Source organism: Vipera berus (genome assembly GCF_964194415.1).
Source record: "Vipera berus genome assembly, chromosome: 6".
Lineage (NCBI taxonomy): Eukaryota > Metazoa > Chordata > Lepidosauria > Squamata > Viperidae > Vipera > Vipera berus.
Genome location: NC_138208.1, coordinates 87,264,733 through 87,280,540, shown reverse-complemented (window position 1 = coordinate 87,280,540; position 15,808 = coordinate 87,264,733). Strand labels below are relative to the sequence as shown.

The window sequence follows — 15,808 nt, the reverse complement described above, 5'->3', positions numbered from 1 at the left end:
CACCCATGCTCCAAAGGAACATTGTCAAAATGAGATTCCAGCTGTTCCTCTCCGATCCAGATGTCTCCAGAGGCATCTGTCCCTCTTGAGTGGTCTTCCTAGAACCTTTTATGCTTAGGGTGACCATGTAGAGCGCTGGGTCCTGCATCCCTAAACAACTCACCAGCTCTTCCAGAGTTCTTAAAACAGCTCCAGGAAACAACCACAACAGATATCATAAAATTTAGTTACATTTTAGAACACGTAGGTTTTATTGATTTGTTTAATGTACTTAATTATTCCATTGTTTCTTTATTAAAACTGCTCTGCCCTCATCCAAAGCACACCGGCATCTCTCATGAAACAGCCCCCTTACTGCAACATCTTCAGATAGTCATCTACTCTGCAGGTTCCACGTGAATTACATGGCCTGGACTTGGTACAGGTAAGTCCTTGACTTATGACCACAATTTAGCCCCAAATGTCTGTGGCTAAGCAAGACAGTGAATTTTGCCCCCATTTTATGACCTTTCTTACTACAGTGGTTCAGTAAACCGCTACAGATACTAACTGCAGAATCACTGCAGTTACTAAGTTATTAAGTGAACCACCGCGGTTGTAAGATGGCTAACGACTGTCTCGCTTAGCAACAAAAATTTTGCACTCAGCTGAAGCACTACGTCGAGGACACTTATAAGGGCTTCCTTATTCAGGAGAAAGTAGGGAAATAAGGGTTGCTTGCTTCCCATATGAATTTGATAGGAGTATGAAAATAATAGTAGTACTAATTTACCCCACGTTTCACATAGGCACAGAAATTTTGGGCTCGGTTGTGGTCGTAAGCCGAGGACTTCCTGCCCTGATTTGAAAGAATAGCGCAAATGGTGAACGCCTTCCCCCGTCTGGTTTGCTTTCTTTCGCGAATGGCTTTGAAACTGCGAATCTGGTACAGGACAAGAGACGTGGGCATCTGTCCTTGTGGGGGGTCCTTGGTGCTCTCTGAGCTTGGTTGCTTCCTTGCAGATGTTTCGTGACCCAACTAAGTAACCTTATCAGTGCTAGAAGGGAGTGGGGTTTGCAAAGAGGAGAATGAAATGGGGAGAAGAAGAAGAAGAGGAGGAGGAGGAAGGGGAGGAGGAAGAGGAAGTATTAGTAGTAGTGTGGGGTCCTTGGTGCTGTCTGAGCTTGGTTGCTTTCTTGCAGATGTTTTGTGACCCAACTAAGTAACCTCATCAGTGCTAGAAGGGAGTGGGGTTTGCAAAGAGGAGAATGAAATGGGGAGAAGAAGAAGAGGAGGAGGAGGAGGAGGAGGAGGAAGGGGAGGAGGAAGAGGAAGTAGTAGTAGTAGTGTGGGGTCCTTGGTGCTGTCTGAGCTTGGTTGCTTTCTTGCAGATGTTTCGTGAGCCAACTAAGTAACCTCGTCAGTGCTAGGAGTTGGGTTTGCAAAGAGGAGGAGAATGAAATGGGGAGGTGGAGAAGGAGAAGAAGGAGGAGGAGGAGGAGGAAGAGGAAATAGTAGTAGTAGTAGTGTGGGGTCCTTGGTGCTGTCTGAGCTTGGTTGCTTTCTTGCAGATGTTTCGTGACCCAACTAAGTAACCTCGTCAGTGCTAGGAGTGGGGTTTGCAAAGAGGAGAATGAAATGGGGAGGAGGAGGAGGAGTGGGGTGGCTTTCTTGCAGATGTTTCGTGACCCAACTAAGTAACCTTGTCAGTGTTAGAAGGGAGTGGGGTTTGCAAAGAGGAGGGAGGGAGGGAGGAGGAGGACTGGGGGATTCTGGTTGCTCTCTGAGCTAAGTGGTTTTCTTGCAGATGTTTTATTGCCCAACTAGATAAGGTCATCAGTGCTAGAAGGAAGTGGGGTTTGCAGAGAGGAGGAGGAAGAGAAGCGGGGGACACTGACTATGGGTGGTGGTGGGTCCTTGGTGCTCTCTGAGCTTGGTTGCTTTCTTGCAGATGTTTCGTGACCCAACTAAGTAACACCATCACTTTCCCAGGGTCTAACACAACTAACCTCTCTACCAAAAGAGAAAGAGGCAGTCAACCTTTTCTCCAAAGCACCCCAAGGCAAGACAAGAAGCAAGAGATGGAAACTAGTCAAGGAGAGAAGCAACCTAGAACTAAGGCGAAATTTCCTGACAGTGAGAACAGTTACTCAGGGGGTCAACCTGCCTCCAGAAGTTGTGGTTGTGTTTTTCCCCACTTCCTTCCCTATCCTAACATCTGGGTTTTGGTGACATAATCCTTGTGCCAAAGAGACTAACCAGATTTCTCCCTGCTTAAGCTTTCTCCCACCACCTACTAAATTGGCTCTGTGCTGCCTTCTGCAGGACGTTTCAATGCACCCATTATTAAATGAACTTCAGTCAGTTGTGGCATCTGCCACCCTTGTGCAAGAGAGAGACGTAGTTTATTGCCGGGGGCAGTCACTATGAAACAGAGAGACACAATTCACGTTATACAGCCGTGCGAGCTGGTTCTCCAACTGGCCCAGAGTGAATGTTTCCACCACGTTTCGGTCATTCCTAGCAAGGATGGCCCAGGATCTAAGGTGATTGTTGTCTATCACACAGCAGGCTGCAGACCACAGATGGCTGGGCCTGTTGACCCTCCCTCCAGATACAGAGGTGTCTCCTGGCACTGCCCCCACCACCGCAAAGGTCTCCTGGCACCCTTTGGTCATCTGAGCCATGGTGGTTTGCTCGTAGTGGTTCCAGGTTCCGCCGTTGAGCTTTATGAACTGCGGGACGATGTTGGTCAGGGTGAAAGTAGACGACTTGGCGCTGTAGTCTGGCTGGTGTCCATTGGGGTTCAGATGGCCCCTGTTGCAATCGGTCAGGTTCTTGTAGTCTTGCAAGATGGCCTGGCTCTCCTGCAGGGCTTCCTTGGATCCCTTCTTATTCAGGAATTCCCCTTCTGTTTCCATTTCTGGTTGGAAAGTGGAATTGATGAGCTGTGGAGCAGGAAGCACAAACAACGGGCATGAAGGAAGGGATCGCACGGGGGGGGGGGGAAACAACCCAAAACCCTGTTGACCTGGAATTAGGGGACAGCCTAGGAAGCATCAATTGTGAATATGTGCAGGTGGCCTTCTGTCTTTGGGCAACAAAGACGATCAGGGGACTGGAGGCTAAAACTTATAAGGAACGGTTGCTGGAATTGGGTAGGTCTAGTTTAATGAAGCAAATGACTAGGGGGGACATGATAGCAGTCTTCCAGTACCTCAGGGGCTGCCCCAAAGAAGGAGTCAAGCTACTCTCCAAAGCACCTGAAGGCAGGACAAGAAGCAACGGATGGAAACTCATCAAGGAGAGAAGCAACCTGGAACTAAGGAGAAACTTCCTGACAGTTAGGACAATTAATCAGTGGAACAACCTGCCTCCAGAAGCGGTGAATCCTCCAACACTGGAAGTTTTTAAGAAGAGACTGGATAGCCCTTTTGTCTGAAATGGCATAGGGTTTCCTGCCTGAGCAGGGGGTTGGACTAGATGACCTCCAAGGTCCCTTCCAACTTTGTTGTTGTTGTTATTTGCAGAATCAGGGATACAAGGTCATGAAAGGACAGCCAGGAAAACACCCAATATCTTCTTTGGTTGCAGTCTGGTTTAGAACCGCAACCAAACAAGACAGAAACGGACTTCAGCGGATAGTTAGAACTGCAGAAAAAACAATTGCTATCAGCCTGCCTTCCATTGAGGACGTGTATATTGCATGGGCAAGAAAGAGGGCTGTGAAAATATCTGCAGACTCCTCACATCTTGGACGTAAAACTATTTCAACTTCTTCCCTCAAGACAATGCTGTAGGGCAGGGGCAGGCAACCTTAGCTCTTTTATGACTTGTGGACTTCAACTCCCAGAATCCCTGAGCCAGCGTGACTCAGCTTGGAAACCTCTCCCTTTCCCCTCAGCATGGCTGGCTCGGGAATTCTGGGAGTTGAAGTCCACGAGTCATAAAAGAGCCAAGGTTGCCTAACCCTGCACTAGACTAAACAAACCCAGTTCCCACAACTCGACAACCGTCTAGTTTAGGGGTAGGCAACCTCGTCTCTTTTATGACTCATGGACTTCAACTCCCAGAATTCCTTAGCCAGCGTGGTTCAGCTTGGAAACCTCTCCCTTTCCCCTCAGTGTGGCTGGCTCAGGAATTCTGGGAGTTGAAGTCCACGAGTCATAAAAGGGCCAAGGCTGCCTAACCCTGGTCTAGCCAAATCTGCCCGACGTGTATTTTACCTGTGTGAGAGAGAAAGCCGATCTCTTTCATTCTTTTATAACTGGTGGACTTCAATTTCCAGAATTCCTGAGCCAGCATGGGGGAACTATGGCCCTCTTATGACTCGTGGACTTCAACTCCCAGAATTCCTGAGCCAGCATGACTCAGCTTGGAAACCTCTCCCTTTCCCCTCAGCATGGCTGGCTCAGGAATTCTGGGAGTTGAAGTCCATGAGTCATAAAAGAGCCGAGGTTGCCTACCCCTGCTATAGGGCATTGCACACTAGAGCGACTAGACATAACGATAGCTTTTTTCCCCCATGACATCACTCGGTTAAGCAACTAATTCCCACAACGCTGCTGTCAGAATACTAGCAAAACTGTATTGCTATGATATTCCTCATCTTTCCTATTCCCTATCCTTACCTTATGACTATAACTTTGCTGCTTGTCTTACAATCTAGTCCAACCCCCTGCTCAGGCAGGAAACCCCATACCATTTCAGACAAATGGCTGGCCAGATCTTCTTAAAAACTTCCAGTGTTGGAGCATTCACCACTTCTGGAGGCCGGTTGTTCCACTGGTTAATTGTTCTAACTGTCAGGAAGTTTCTCCTCCGTTCTAAGTTGCTTCTCTCCTTGGTGAGTTTCCATCCGTTGCTTCTTGTCCTGCCTTTGGGCACTTTGGAAAATAGCTTGACTCCCTCTTCTTTGGGGCAGCCCCTGAGATACTGGAAGACTGCTATCATGTCACCCCTCATCCTTCTCTTCATTAAACTAGACACACGTGTGTGTGTGTGTGTGTGTGTGTGTGTGTGTATAAAAAGGTAAAGGTTCCCCCACACATGCGTGCTAGTCGTTTCCAACTCTAGGGGCCGGTGCTCATCTCCGTTTCAAAGCCGAAGAGCCAGCGCTTGTCCGAGGACGTCTCCGTGGTCATGTGGCTGGCATGACTAGATGCCAAAGGCGCACAGAACGCTGTTACCTTCCCACCGTAGTGGTCCCTATTTTTCTACTTGCATTTTTACGTGCTTTCGAACTGCTAGGTTGGCAGATGCTGGGACGAGTAACAGGCGCTCACACTGTTATGTGGCACTCGGGATTCGACACGCCAAACTGCCGACCATCTGATCGACAAGCTCAGCGTCCTAACCCCCTGAGCCACCGTGTCCCTTATGTATGTATATATGTATCCCAGTATCATTTATGTCATTTGCTTAGCTATGATTATCACTAAATGTTGCATCCTATGATATATGATGAAGTGTTGTATTTCACAATTTATGATAAATGTATTTTCATGTGGTATATGATCATGATTATTATTACTATTACGTATGTACAATGAGAGCTTATGCACCAAGAACAAGTTCCTTGTGTGTCCAACCACACTTGGCCAATAAAGAATAAAGAATTCTAGGAAAGGACAGCAAGGAAAATACCCAATATCCTAACCCACCTGGGAACAAATGGTGTCTTAAGGAAATATCCCAAAGGGAACATTTCTAGCTACTTCTGCTTTCTCCCTTCTTACCTAGTGTGCCAGCCTTGTAGGGCGAAGTCTTTACCTTATGTGTGTCAGCTTTGCTGGGTGAATTGCTTATGTAATCAAAAGTCATAAATATAGGGATTTTTCTGACATTTGGGGCCCGTCAGAGATGGCCAAATTGACTGTGCTGATAAAAGAACACAAGTTCTTTTGTTTCTACTTGGAAACCTCTTCTAGACTTTCTGCTTGAGGTGGGAAAAAATGATATCATGATTTTGGGTTTTACCGGTTAGACCAGGGATGTCAAGCTCAATTTCATTGAGGGCCGCATCAGCATTGCGGTTGCCCTCAGGGGGCTGGGTGTGTGTCGGCTGGGTGGGCGTGGCCTACTGGGTGGGCGTGGCCAAACTGCGTATGGCCTACTGGGTGGGCGTGGCCAGCTCTACATCGTTCGCATCAAGGGTGCCTATGGGGGCCCGGGCAGGAGTGGGACAGATCTGAGGGTCTCTGGTGGAAGGAGGGTCTCTGGGCCAGGGCCAAGGCAGTGGGGGCCGTTCCCTCACTGTTTCCAGGATGGCTTCATGGGCCGCATAAAACCACTTTACGGGCCGGATCCGGCCCCTGGGCCTTGTGTTTGACATATCTAGGTTAGACTGATTTGCCGATGCAGAAATGGCGAGTGCGTACTATTATAGAATTGTAAAAAGTTGAGATTAATGTTTAATTTTACTGCAACAGTTTCTCCCCCGCCCTCGTCCTTCTTCGCACCTTTTTTGTTTTCCCTTTTTCTACTGTTGTTCCCTAATAATGATGATGATGATGATAAAGTTGGAAGGGACCTTGGAGGTCTTCTAGTCCAACCCCCTGGTCAGGCAGGAAACCCTATACCATTTCAGGCTGTCCAATCTCTTCTTAAAAACTTCCAGTGTTGGAGCATTCACCGCTTCTGGAGGCAGGTTGTTCCACTGGTTAATTGTTGTCACTATCAAGAAATTTCTCCTCAGTTCTAGGTTGCTTCTCTCCTTGATGAGTTTCCATCCATTGCTTCTTGTCCTGCCCTCAGGCGTTTTGTAGTAGCCCCTGAGATATTGGAAGACTGCTATCCTGTCACCCCTCGCCCTTCTCTTGATTAAACTAGACATACGCAATTCCAGCAACCGTTCCTTATATGTTTTAGCCTCCAGTCCCCTAATCATCTTTGTTGCTCTTCTCTGTACCCTTTCTAGAGTCTCGACATCTTTTTTACATCGTGGTGACCAAAACTGGATGCAGTATTCCAGGTGTGGCCTTACCAATGCATTGTAAAGTGGTATTAATACTTCACGTGATCTTGATTGTATCCCTCTGCTAATGCAGCCTAGCACTGTGTTGGCTTTTTTGGACGCTGCAGCACACAGCTGGCTCCTATTTAAGGGATTGTCCACTAGGACAATTGGCTTTTGTAGGTTCGTATTTTATGTTATAAATGAAGAAGACCTACATCCATCACCTCTTACCTGAGGTTCAATCATCCATTTTTTGGGTCTCTTAGCCTTCCCAGGGTTATAGATATACGCTGAGTATACCGGGATGCGGTTGTCTTCATCGTACAAAGTGGCAAAGCGATACAAGTTTTGGTAACGCTGGCAAATGTGGACGGAGCGTGGAGGGTGCCTTATAACTGGCGGGGTTTCTCGGAGAAAAAACTGGGGACAATTGGCTTCGAAGGAGTCCACCACCTCACCGTTGGTGGGCACGTTACTCCAGCTCACAGAGAGGAGAAAGAGCAGAAATAGCATTGTCTGAAAGGGCCGGGGACAGAGTTAGGGTCTGGAAGAGAAAAAGAAGAGACGAAATCAGAGAGAAACAGGCTTGTTGGGAGAAGACCTTTGGAATAAGACGTGGGATCTTCTCCTGATCTTCTTTGGGTCTGTCTCTGCTTTGCCTGTTGCTAAGAGAGACGGATGAAATGCCCCATTTTCCTTCCTTCCTTCCTTCCCTCGCTCCCTCCCTCCTCATTGCAATTGCTTGAAATGAAGCAGAGAGAATATGTTACCTGCCCCTCTGAATCCGTACCAGGAGAGGGCAGTTGAGGTTCTTCTTTTATGGGTTCCTTCAAAATTTGCCCTTTGAAGAGACGGTGTTGAACGCAGGCATGCGCCGGCCCTTTTTTCCCCGAGGGATACGCAGAATTCACAACGTCTAAAGATTACAGCCAGTGACTTCTGGAGAACTTTTGACGTGGCTGCAGCCGCGGGAGTGGTTGCTAGTAATAGAATCTTGGGGAAATGACTCTATTTTTTCCTTCTTTCCGTCCCTCCCTCCCTCCCTTTTAAATTGCAATGAATTGCAGTGGGACCAGTCTCAACCTCTTAACACTTTTCCAAGTTTAAAGTATGCTTTTTCCTTCTCCTTTCTATCCCTCCCTTCTTCCCTTTCTTTTATCTTTCCTTCCCTCCCTTTCTCTCGTTCCTTCCCTTTCTCTCCCTTCCTTCCTTCCTCCCTCCCTCCCTTCCTTCCATGCCTATTGTCCTGTCTGTGAATCTCTACAGCTGCTCTGTCACAAACAGTTGAGGTTGATCAGGGGTACAATTTTGACATTTCTGGGTGCTTTATAATAGCTGGTGGGATGAAGAAAGTTAACCAGCAGCCTGAATTAAGCAGCTCTGTAAATGAAGCGGAATTATCAACACTCTTTATTTGCTTTCCTAACACAAGGAACCTGCTCTACCACATCCCTTTCTCGTCATTATTGGTAATCTGGAAGTGGAAGGAATACCTCTTTCCTAGTGAGAAATCCTGGTGAGTCTCAACATAAAAAAGATGTTGAGACTCTAGAACAGGGGTCTTCAAACTTGGCCCTTTTATAACTTGTGGACTTCAACTCCCAGAATTCCTCAGCCAGGCACACTGGCTGAGGAATTCTGGGAGTTGAAATCCACAAGTCAAGGGGTCTTCAAATTTGGCTCTTTTATGACATGTGCACTTCAACTCCCAGAATTCCTCAGCCAGGCACGCTGGCTGAGGAATTCTGGGAGTTGAAGTCCACAAGGGGTCTTCAAATCTGGCCCTTTTATGATGTGTGCACTTCAACTCCCAGAATTCCTCAGCCAGGCATGCTGGCTGAGGAATTCTGGGAGTTGAAGTCCACAAGTCAAGGGGTCTTCAAACTTGGCCCTTTTATGACGTGTGCACTTCAATTCCCAGAATTCCTCAGCCAGCCTGGCTGAGGAATTCTGGGAGTTGAAGTCCACACGTCATAAAAGGGCTACGTTTGAAGACCCCCTGCTCTAGAAAAAGTGCAGAGAAGGGGCCTGGAGGCTAAAACATATGAAAAACAGTTGCAGGAACTGGGCATGTCCAGTCTAGTGAAAAGAAGGACTAGGGGAGACATGATAGCAGTCTTCCAATATCTGAGGGGCTCCTACAAAGACGAGGGGGTCAACCTAGTTTCCAAAGCCCCAAAAGATAAGACAAGAAACAATGGATGAAAACTATCTGGGAGAGAAGCAACCTAGAAATAAGGAGGAATTTCCTAACCGTGGGAACAATTAACCAGTGGAACTGCTTGCCACCGGAAGTTGTGGGTGCTTCATCAGTGGATTCTTTTAAGGAGAGACTGGGCAGTCATTTTTTCTGAATGGGTCTCCTGCTCAAGCAGGGGGTTGGACTAGAAGACCTCCAAGGTCCCTTTCCACTCTTATCATCCTATGTTCTATAATCAAGCCAGCAGTGTTTGGGGCTGAAAGGAAATCGGGGTGCCCTTTGCAGGGAGGAATTGGGGTGCAAAAATCTGGGTGACCTGTAGGGGGCAGCAAAGAGCCTGTTTTCTGTATCTCTCTTGATAACACCTAGTGGTTCTGCAGCTCAGATGTCACAGCCTTCAAATTCACAGAGTTCCAACCCCCTCAAAATGGAGTCAACGTGGCTAGAGCTGAAGAAGCTTCTTGGATAAGAAGTGAAATGTCTTCAAAGAAAAACAAGGAAGTCCAATTGCCTCGGGGGGGGGGGGGAAGCACCTTTGGGACATGGCCAGCCACAATTCCATAGAATTTCCATCCATCACAGAGCTGACATTGAGCGTCAAGAAAATAGTCATACTGATATAAACGGAGTTTAATCAGATGATAAAATGGATTAGTCATTCAAAGCTAACATGCTCAATAAGAGGAACCAAAGAAAGCAAATTACGTCATATTTCAACGTGGGAGCCTTGTCAATTCAACTCACAACCAACTTGAACCATGGGCCCTATCCAACAAAATGAGTTCCAATGTGGAGAAAAGCAAAGTTTTACACTCAGGCAGGAAAAACCAAAGGAACAAGTGCAGACTAGGAGAGACCTGGCTTAAAAAAAATAACTGTGAGAGGGACCTTGGAGTCCTAGTGGACGATCACTTAACCATGAGCCAGCCGTGTGCAGCAGCAGCCAAAAAAGCTAATGCAATCCTGGGTTGTATAAACAGGGGTATAGAATCAAGATCACGTGAAGTATTAGTACCGCTTTATAAAGCCCTAGTAAGACCACACCTGGAATACTGCAGCCAATTTTGGTCACCGTACCACAAAAAAGATGTTGAGAGTTTGGAAAAAATTCAGAGAAGAGCAACTAAGATGATCCAAGGCCTGGAGACTAAAACACACGAAGAACGGCTGCAGGACTTGGGTTTGGCTAGTCTAAAAAAAAAGAGGAAACAGGGGCGACGTGATAGCAGTATTCCAGTATCTGAGGGGCTGCCACAAAGAAGAGGGGGTCAGGTTGTTCTCCAAAGCGATAGATGGAAGGATGAGAAACAATGGTTGGAAACTGACCAAAGAGAGAAGCAACCTGGAATTAAGGAGAAACTTCCTGACAGTGAGGACAAGCAACCAATGGAACAGCTTGCCACCAGAAATCGTGGGCGCTCCATCACTGGAAATTTTCAAGAAGAGACTAGATAATCACCTGTCTGAGATGGTATAGATTCTCCTGCTTGAGTAGGGGGCTGGACTAGAAGACCTCCAAGGTCCCTTCCAGCTCTATTCTATTCTATTCTTCTATTCTATTCTATTCTATTCTATTCTATTCTATTCTATTCTATTCTATTCTATTCTATTCTATTCTATTCTATTCTATTCCATTCCATTCCATTCCATTCCATTCCATTCCATTCCATTCCATTCCATTCTATTCTATTCTATTCTATTCTATTCTATTCTATTCTAATTCTATCCCATCCCATCCCATTCTATCATATCATATCATTCCATGCACATGACATACTTCAAGGTATGTCAAAGCATGTCTCTCTTTCAAGGAGACAGAACAGTTTCTCCATCCTGACTCTGATCAAGGTGGATCAGGGGTAGGCAACCTTGGCTCTTTTTATGACAAGTGAACTTCAACTCCCAGAATTCCTGAGCCAACATAGGGGGAACTATGGCCCCTTCATGACTGGTGGACTTCAACTCCCAGAATTCCTGAGCCAGTGTGGCTCAGCATGGAAACCTCTCCCTTTCCCCTCAGCATGGCTGGCTCAGGAATTCTGGGAGTTGAAGCCCACGAGTCATAGGTTGCCTACCCCTGAGGTGGATAGTCTGTGAGATGGTCTCACGAGGTCGATGGATCGTTAAGGTGCTTCCAAGTGAAAAGCAGAACGCAGAGATGCAATCATATGATCTTTATTTATCGATAGATTAGAGAGAAAGAATTACTTGGCATGGAGGCATCCATGCCTGCATGTGAGAGAGAACAAAAGAACAGAGAGCAAGCTAGCATAGCATAACTGGAACAGAACAAGAAGTAGAAGCAGAACCAGAACAAAGAACAGCCCCTTGAGCAGAGGTATTTATGGGGGTCTCAGCCCCTCCCTAACCATAAAACTCTCTCGCCAATGGGGATGCAGGGGCCTGGGACCCCTGACTCATCAGTGGAAGCAAAGAAGCCTCTTTGCTCCCATCTGATGACCTTTTTGGGTAACTGCCATGGCTGGCACAAAAACATCTAACAATTCCCCTTCTTGCCAGCCAATGACAGGGACCAGTGAATGTGTGTGAGGGGGCGAGCAGGTGTCATAGACATGTATAAAAACGTTCAGAAGACCAAACACAAACGCTTACACAGAAGGTTGTGCCGGTCAATGGGAACAGGTTTGGTGAACAGATCAGCTATCTGGTCAGTTGTGTTACAATGCTCAACATGTATAAAACCCTCTTTGGCAAGCTGCCTGACATTTTTATAGCGTATGTCTATGTGGCGGGACCTAGAACCCACAGCATATGCCCCCGAGATTGCAATTGCGGCTGTGTTATCCTCTTGAATTTGGATGGGCAGAGGAGGAGATGCCCAGATGCTCGTTATCAGATCATTGAACCAAAGCAAATCATTGGCCGTGTCTGACAGGCTGGCATATTCAGCCTCGGCTGTGGAGCAAGAAACAAATTTTTGCTGCCTAACATGCCAATGTATTGGACAGCCATTTAGCAATATGAGGAAACCAGAGGTGCTCCGTCTACTCTTGGTGTCACCAGCCCAGTCTGCGTCTGAGTAAGCGGAGAGCTGGGCCGTCTTCCCCTTCTCTGGTTCTAGCACAAGGAGAGCATCGGTTGTGCCCCTGAGGTACCTAAGTACCCTCTTAACAGCAGTCCAGTGGAATTCCTTTGGGTGTTCCATGTGCCTGGACAGTAGATTCACAGCTAAAGCTATGTCAGGCCTGCTCCAATTGCTGATGTATAGCAAGGAGCCAATCACAGATCTGTAAAGCTTATTATCTGTGAACTCAGGACCGTCCTTGTGAGTGTGATTGTAATAGTCACTTTGCATCGGGCTATGCGTTGGGTTAGATTCTGCCATTTTGCATTTGGCCAATAACTCCTCTATCTTTTCTTTTTGAGATAGAGCGAACCCCCCCTTTAGTGGCCAAAATGTGCACACCCAAGTACTTGTCAACCCTTATTCGAACAAGCCGGCCTGGCCTGATGGGGGATTGGTGGGTTGTTTTTTTTACTGTTGTTTTATTGGGGTTTTAATATTGTATTGATTGTTTTTAGTGGGCATGTATTTAATCCTTTTTTAATTTTTGAAATTCTGTATTTTTATTCTTGCCCTGTTCACCGCCCTGAGTCCTTCGGGAGAAGGGCGGTATAGAAATATTATTAAATAAATAAATAAATAAATAAATAAACCCGCCCCAAAGACTTCAGGGTAAATTTTTCTTCCAGGGCCTTGGCAAATTCATCACACCCTTCCTTGTCAGGCCCTACATATAGTAGGTCGTCCACATAAACTAACACCCGTTCTGTGGTACCCTTGGAGTTGCGTGTGAAGACACATTCATCTGCATGGGATGCAGTGAAACCAACTCGTTCTAAACTTTTTCTAAGGCAATCATACCATAATTTCCCCGACTGCTTGAGGCCATATAACCCTTTGTGGAGCAACCATGTATTTCCCCCTTCCTGCTGGTAGCCAGGAGGGGCCCTCACGTAGATCTGCCGGTCCAAGTTGGCGTGGAGGTAAGCCGTCTGGATGTCGAATTGAAAAACTTCCTCCCCCAGAGCGGCTGCAGTTACGAGGGCAGCCTTGACGCTCTCTGCCCGGATGGTTGGAGAGTAGGTCTCCCCGTAGTCTTCCATGTAGCGTTGAGCGAATCCCTGAGCTACCAAACGGGCCTTATACAGGCAGAGGCCATTGGCAAGTGGTTTGGCCTTGTAAACCCACCTTGTGCCAATGACTTTTCTCTCCTTTGGTGGTTGCTGGGGGGGTGAAGACCTTGAGTTTCCTTAGGCTCTGCATCTCCTTCTCCATCGCGAGCTGCCATTTCTCCTGTTCTTCGATGGGCAGCTCCTGGATGTCAGAGAAGGATTTTGGGGTGACCACAACGCTGTTGATGGACGCGATGTGCCCAATGTCAATTCTCTTTGGCGGGATCCCTTTGTTGGACCGCTTTGACCTCCTTACCTTCTGCCACTCACCGCTCTTTTCTTCCGCGGGTCTCTGAGGCGTCGCTGGGGGTGAAGACGGCGTGTCTTCCCCCATGGGACTGGACGCATCTTCGTCTTGTTCCTCACTTTCGTCGGTGGCAGGGTATGTGGTCGTCTCAGGTGATGTCGTGGTCGGTGTGTCCTTGCTGGGTCGGTTGACATATGGGCTCAGATCATTCGAGTGGATCTGGGTCCAATTGGAGTCCTCTTCGAAAGAGGCAGATTGGGAAGTCACAGGCCTGCCCCCTTCTCCCAGGAAACGATAGGCCTTGGAGCCAGGAGCATAGCCCAAGAACCTCAGTCTCTGGGAGACAGATCTCCCCTTCTTCCGCAGCTGCTTGGGGATGTGCACCCATGCGTAAGAGCCAAAAACACGTAAATGTCCCAGATTTGGTTTCCTACCGTGGACCAGGAAATATGGGGTCTGGTCCACAACACTGCTCCAGGTGTGGTTTAAGGTGTAATTGGCGTAGTGCACCGCCTCTGCCCAGTATGATTCTGCGACCCCAGCGTCTGCAATCAGACTACACATCATGGTTTGCAGGATTCCATTTCTTTTCTCTGCTACGCCATTCTGAGCAGGGGTGAATGGTGCAGTAAGAAAATGGCGGATGCCCTTACACCTTACCCAGTCCTGAAATTTTCGGGACATGAACTCAGGCCCGCGGTCGCTCTGCAGTTGTGTGATCTTGGTCTTATACTGGGTCTCTACAAAGTTGTACAGTGACTTTATGGCGTCAAAGGCTTCGGATTTTCCTGTGAGGGTATACACATGGCCGTATCGTGAAAAATCATCAACGGCAGTGAGAAAATACTGTCTTTTCCCTAGGGATGGTGTGAAAGGCCCAACCAAATCAACATGTACTAGTTGGTACGGGTATTGGGCCTTATGCAGTGACATCTTAGGGATGGGGGTAGCCTTCCTCTTTGTCTTCTTACAAATGGCACAGTCCAGGAACACGTCACAATTCTTGAGCTGGACTCCCTCAGCAAATTCTCCCATCTTTTTAACTACAGGGAAGCTCGCATGACCTAATCTTCTGTGTAAGAGATGGGCACACTTATCGTGGAGCGGCTTCCCCACTGACACCCTCTTGGCTCTGGTTGCCTTGAGTGGTGCTGTAGGTGCCTGCTGAGATTCGGGTTTCTTGCCCACACTGCCTTTGGAAAGCCTTGGGGCAGGCTGTGGGGGTTTGGGTGCAACCGCTTCGGCCTTGCGCTCCTTAAACAGCCTTGGGGCTGGCTGTGGGGCCCCTTCTGAGGTGGGTGGGCTCTCAGGGGAGAAGTATGGCAAACCATTTATGATGGCAATATTTCCAATGACCCTCTGGTTCCGGGTGACATGACCTCCCCCTTTGCGAAATAAAACTTCCACCTTGTCATCATCACATAATTTGATAATGCTTAATAGGTTGTTGGCAATGGAGGGAGCATGCAATACCCCTTCAACTTTTCCCAGCCCGGGTACAGAAACAGTGCCCTCCCCACACAACCAAAGCCTTATCCCCATTTGCCACCTTGACAGATGAGTTAATTTTCTTTAACCTTTTAAACCCTTGACTCATATTGGTAATGTGAGAAGAAGCTCCAGAGTCCAGTAACCATAAGTCAGTGGGGCTATCAGGCTTTGTGATGGGGGTGAGGGAACAAGTATGCAGAAAATTGCCCTTGGCACTACCTTTGCCCCCGCCACGCCCCCTTCCTTGCCCCTTGCCCCTTACTTGATTGGGACCACGTTTGGGGGCTTGTTGTTGATGGGGGCAGTCTTTCTTGAGGTGCTCCTCAGAGCCACAGATGAAACACTTAAGTAGAGCATTAACCTGCTCTGAGTTGTGGCGCCCCCTTCTGACTTGCTGAGTGGTGACTCTGGCGTATTCTCCTGCATCTCTTCTCCTCCTATCTTCTTCGATGAGTCTCCCTGTGAGGTAGGACAGAGTCATGGCTTCCTTTGTTTTCCCCTCCAGTGAAACAATGAAATTGCTCCAACTTCTGTCCAGGGAAGCCAGAATGACAGCGACCATGTTCGCATCAGTTACAGGGTGGTCTCTGGACATCAGTTCTGCCCTGAGTGCCTTCAATTTCCCAAGATGTTCAGGCATGCTGGCTCCAAACCTCAGTCTGGATGAGTAAAACTCAGTTGTAAGTCTGGTGATCGAACCGATGCTGTCGCTGTTGAATAAATTGTATAATAACC

The 15,808-nt window shown here is 47.6% G+C and overlaps 1 protein-coding gene across 1 annotated transcript; it reads right to left on the bottom strand.

The window, feature by feature from the left end:
* Positions 1-297: 297 nt before the first annotated feature.
* On the bottom strand, positions 298-7,451 carry LOC308669711 (endonuclease domain-containing 1 protein-like; the record flags this gene model as incomplete). Its single annotated transcript, XM_081330581.1, has 2 exons — positions 298-2,928; positions 7,170-7,451. 2 exons carry the CDS (start codon positions 7,449-7,451, stop codon positions 2,386-2,388), a joined length of 825 nt encoding a protein of 274 aa, XP_081186707.1. The 3' UTR covers positions 298-2,385.
* Positions 7,452-15,808: the final 8,357 nt, after the last annotated feature.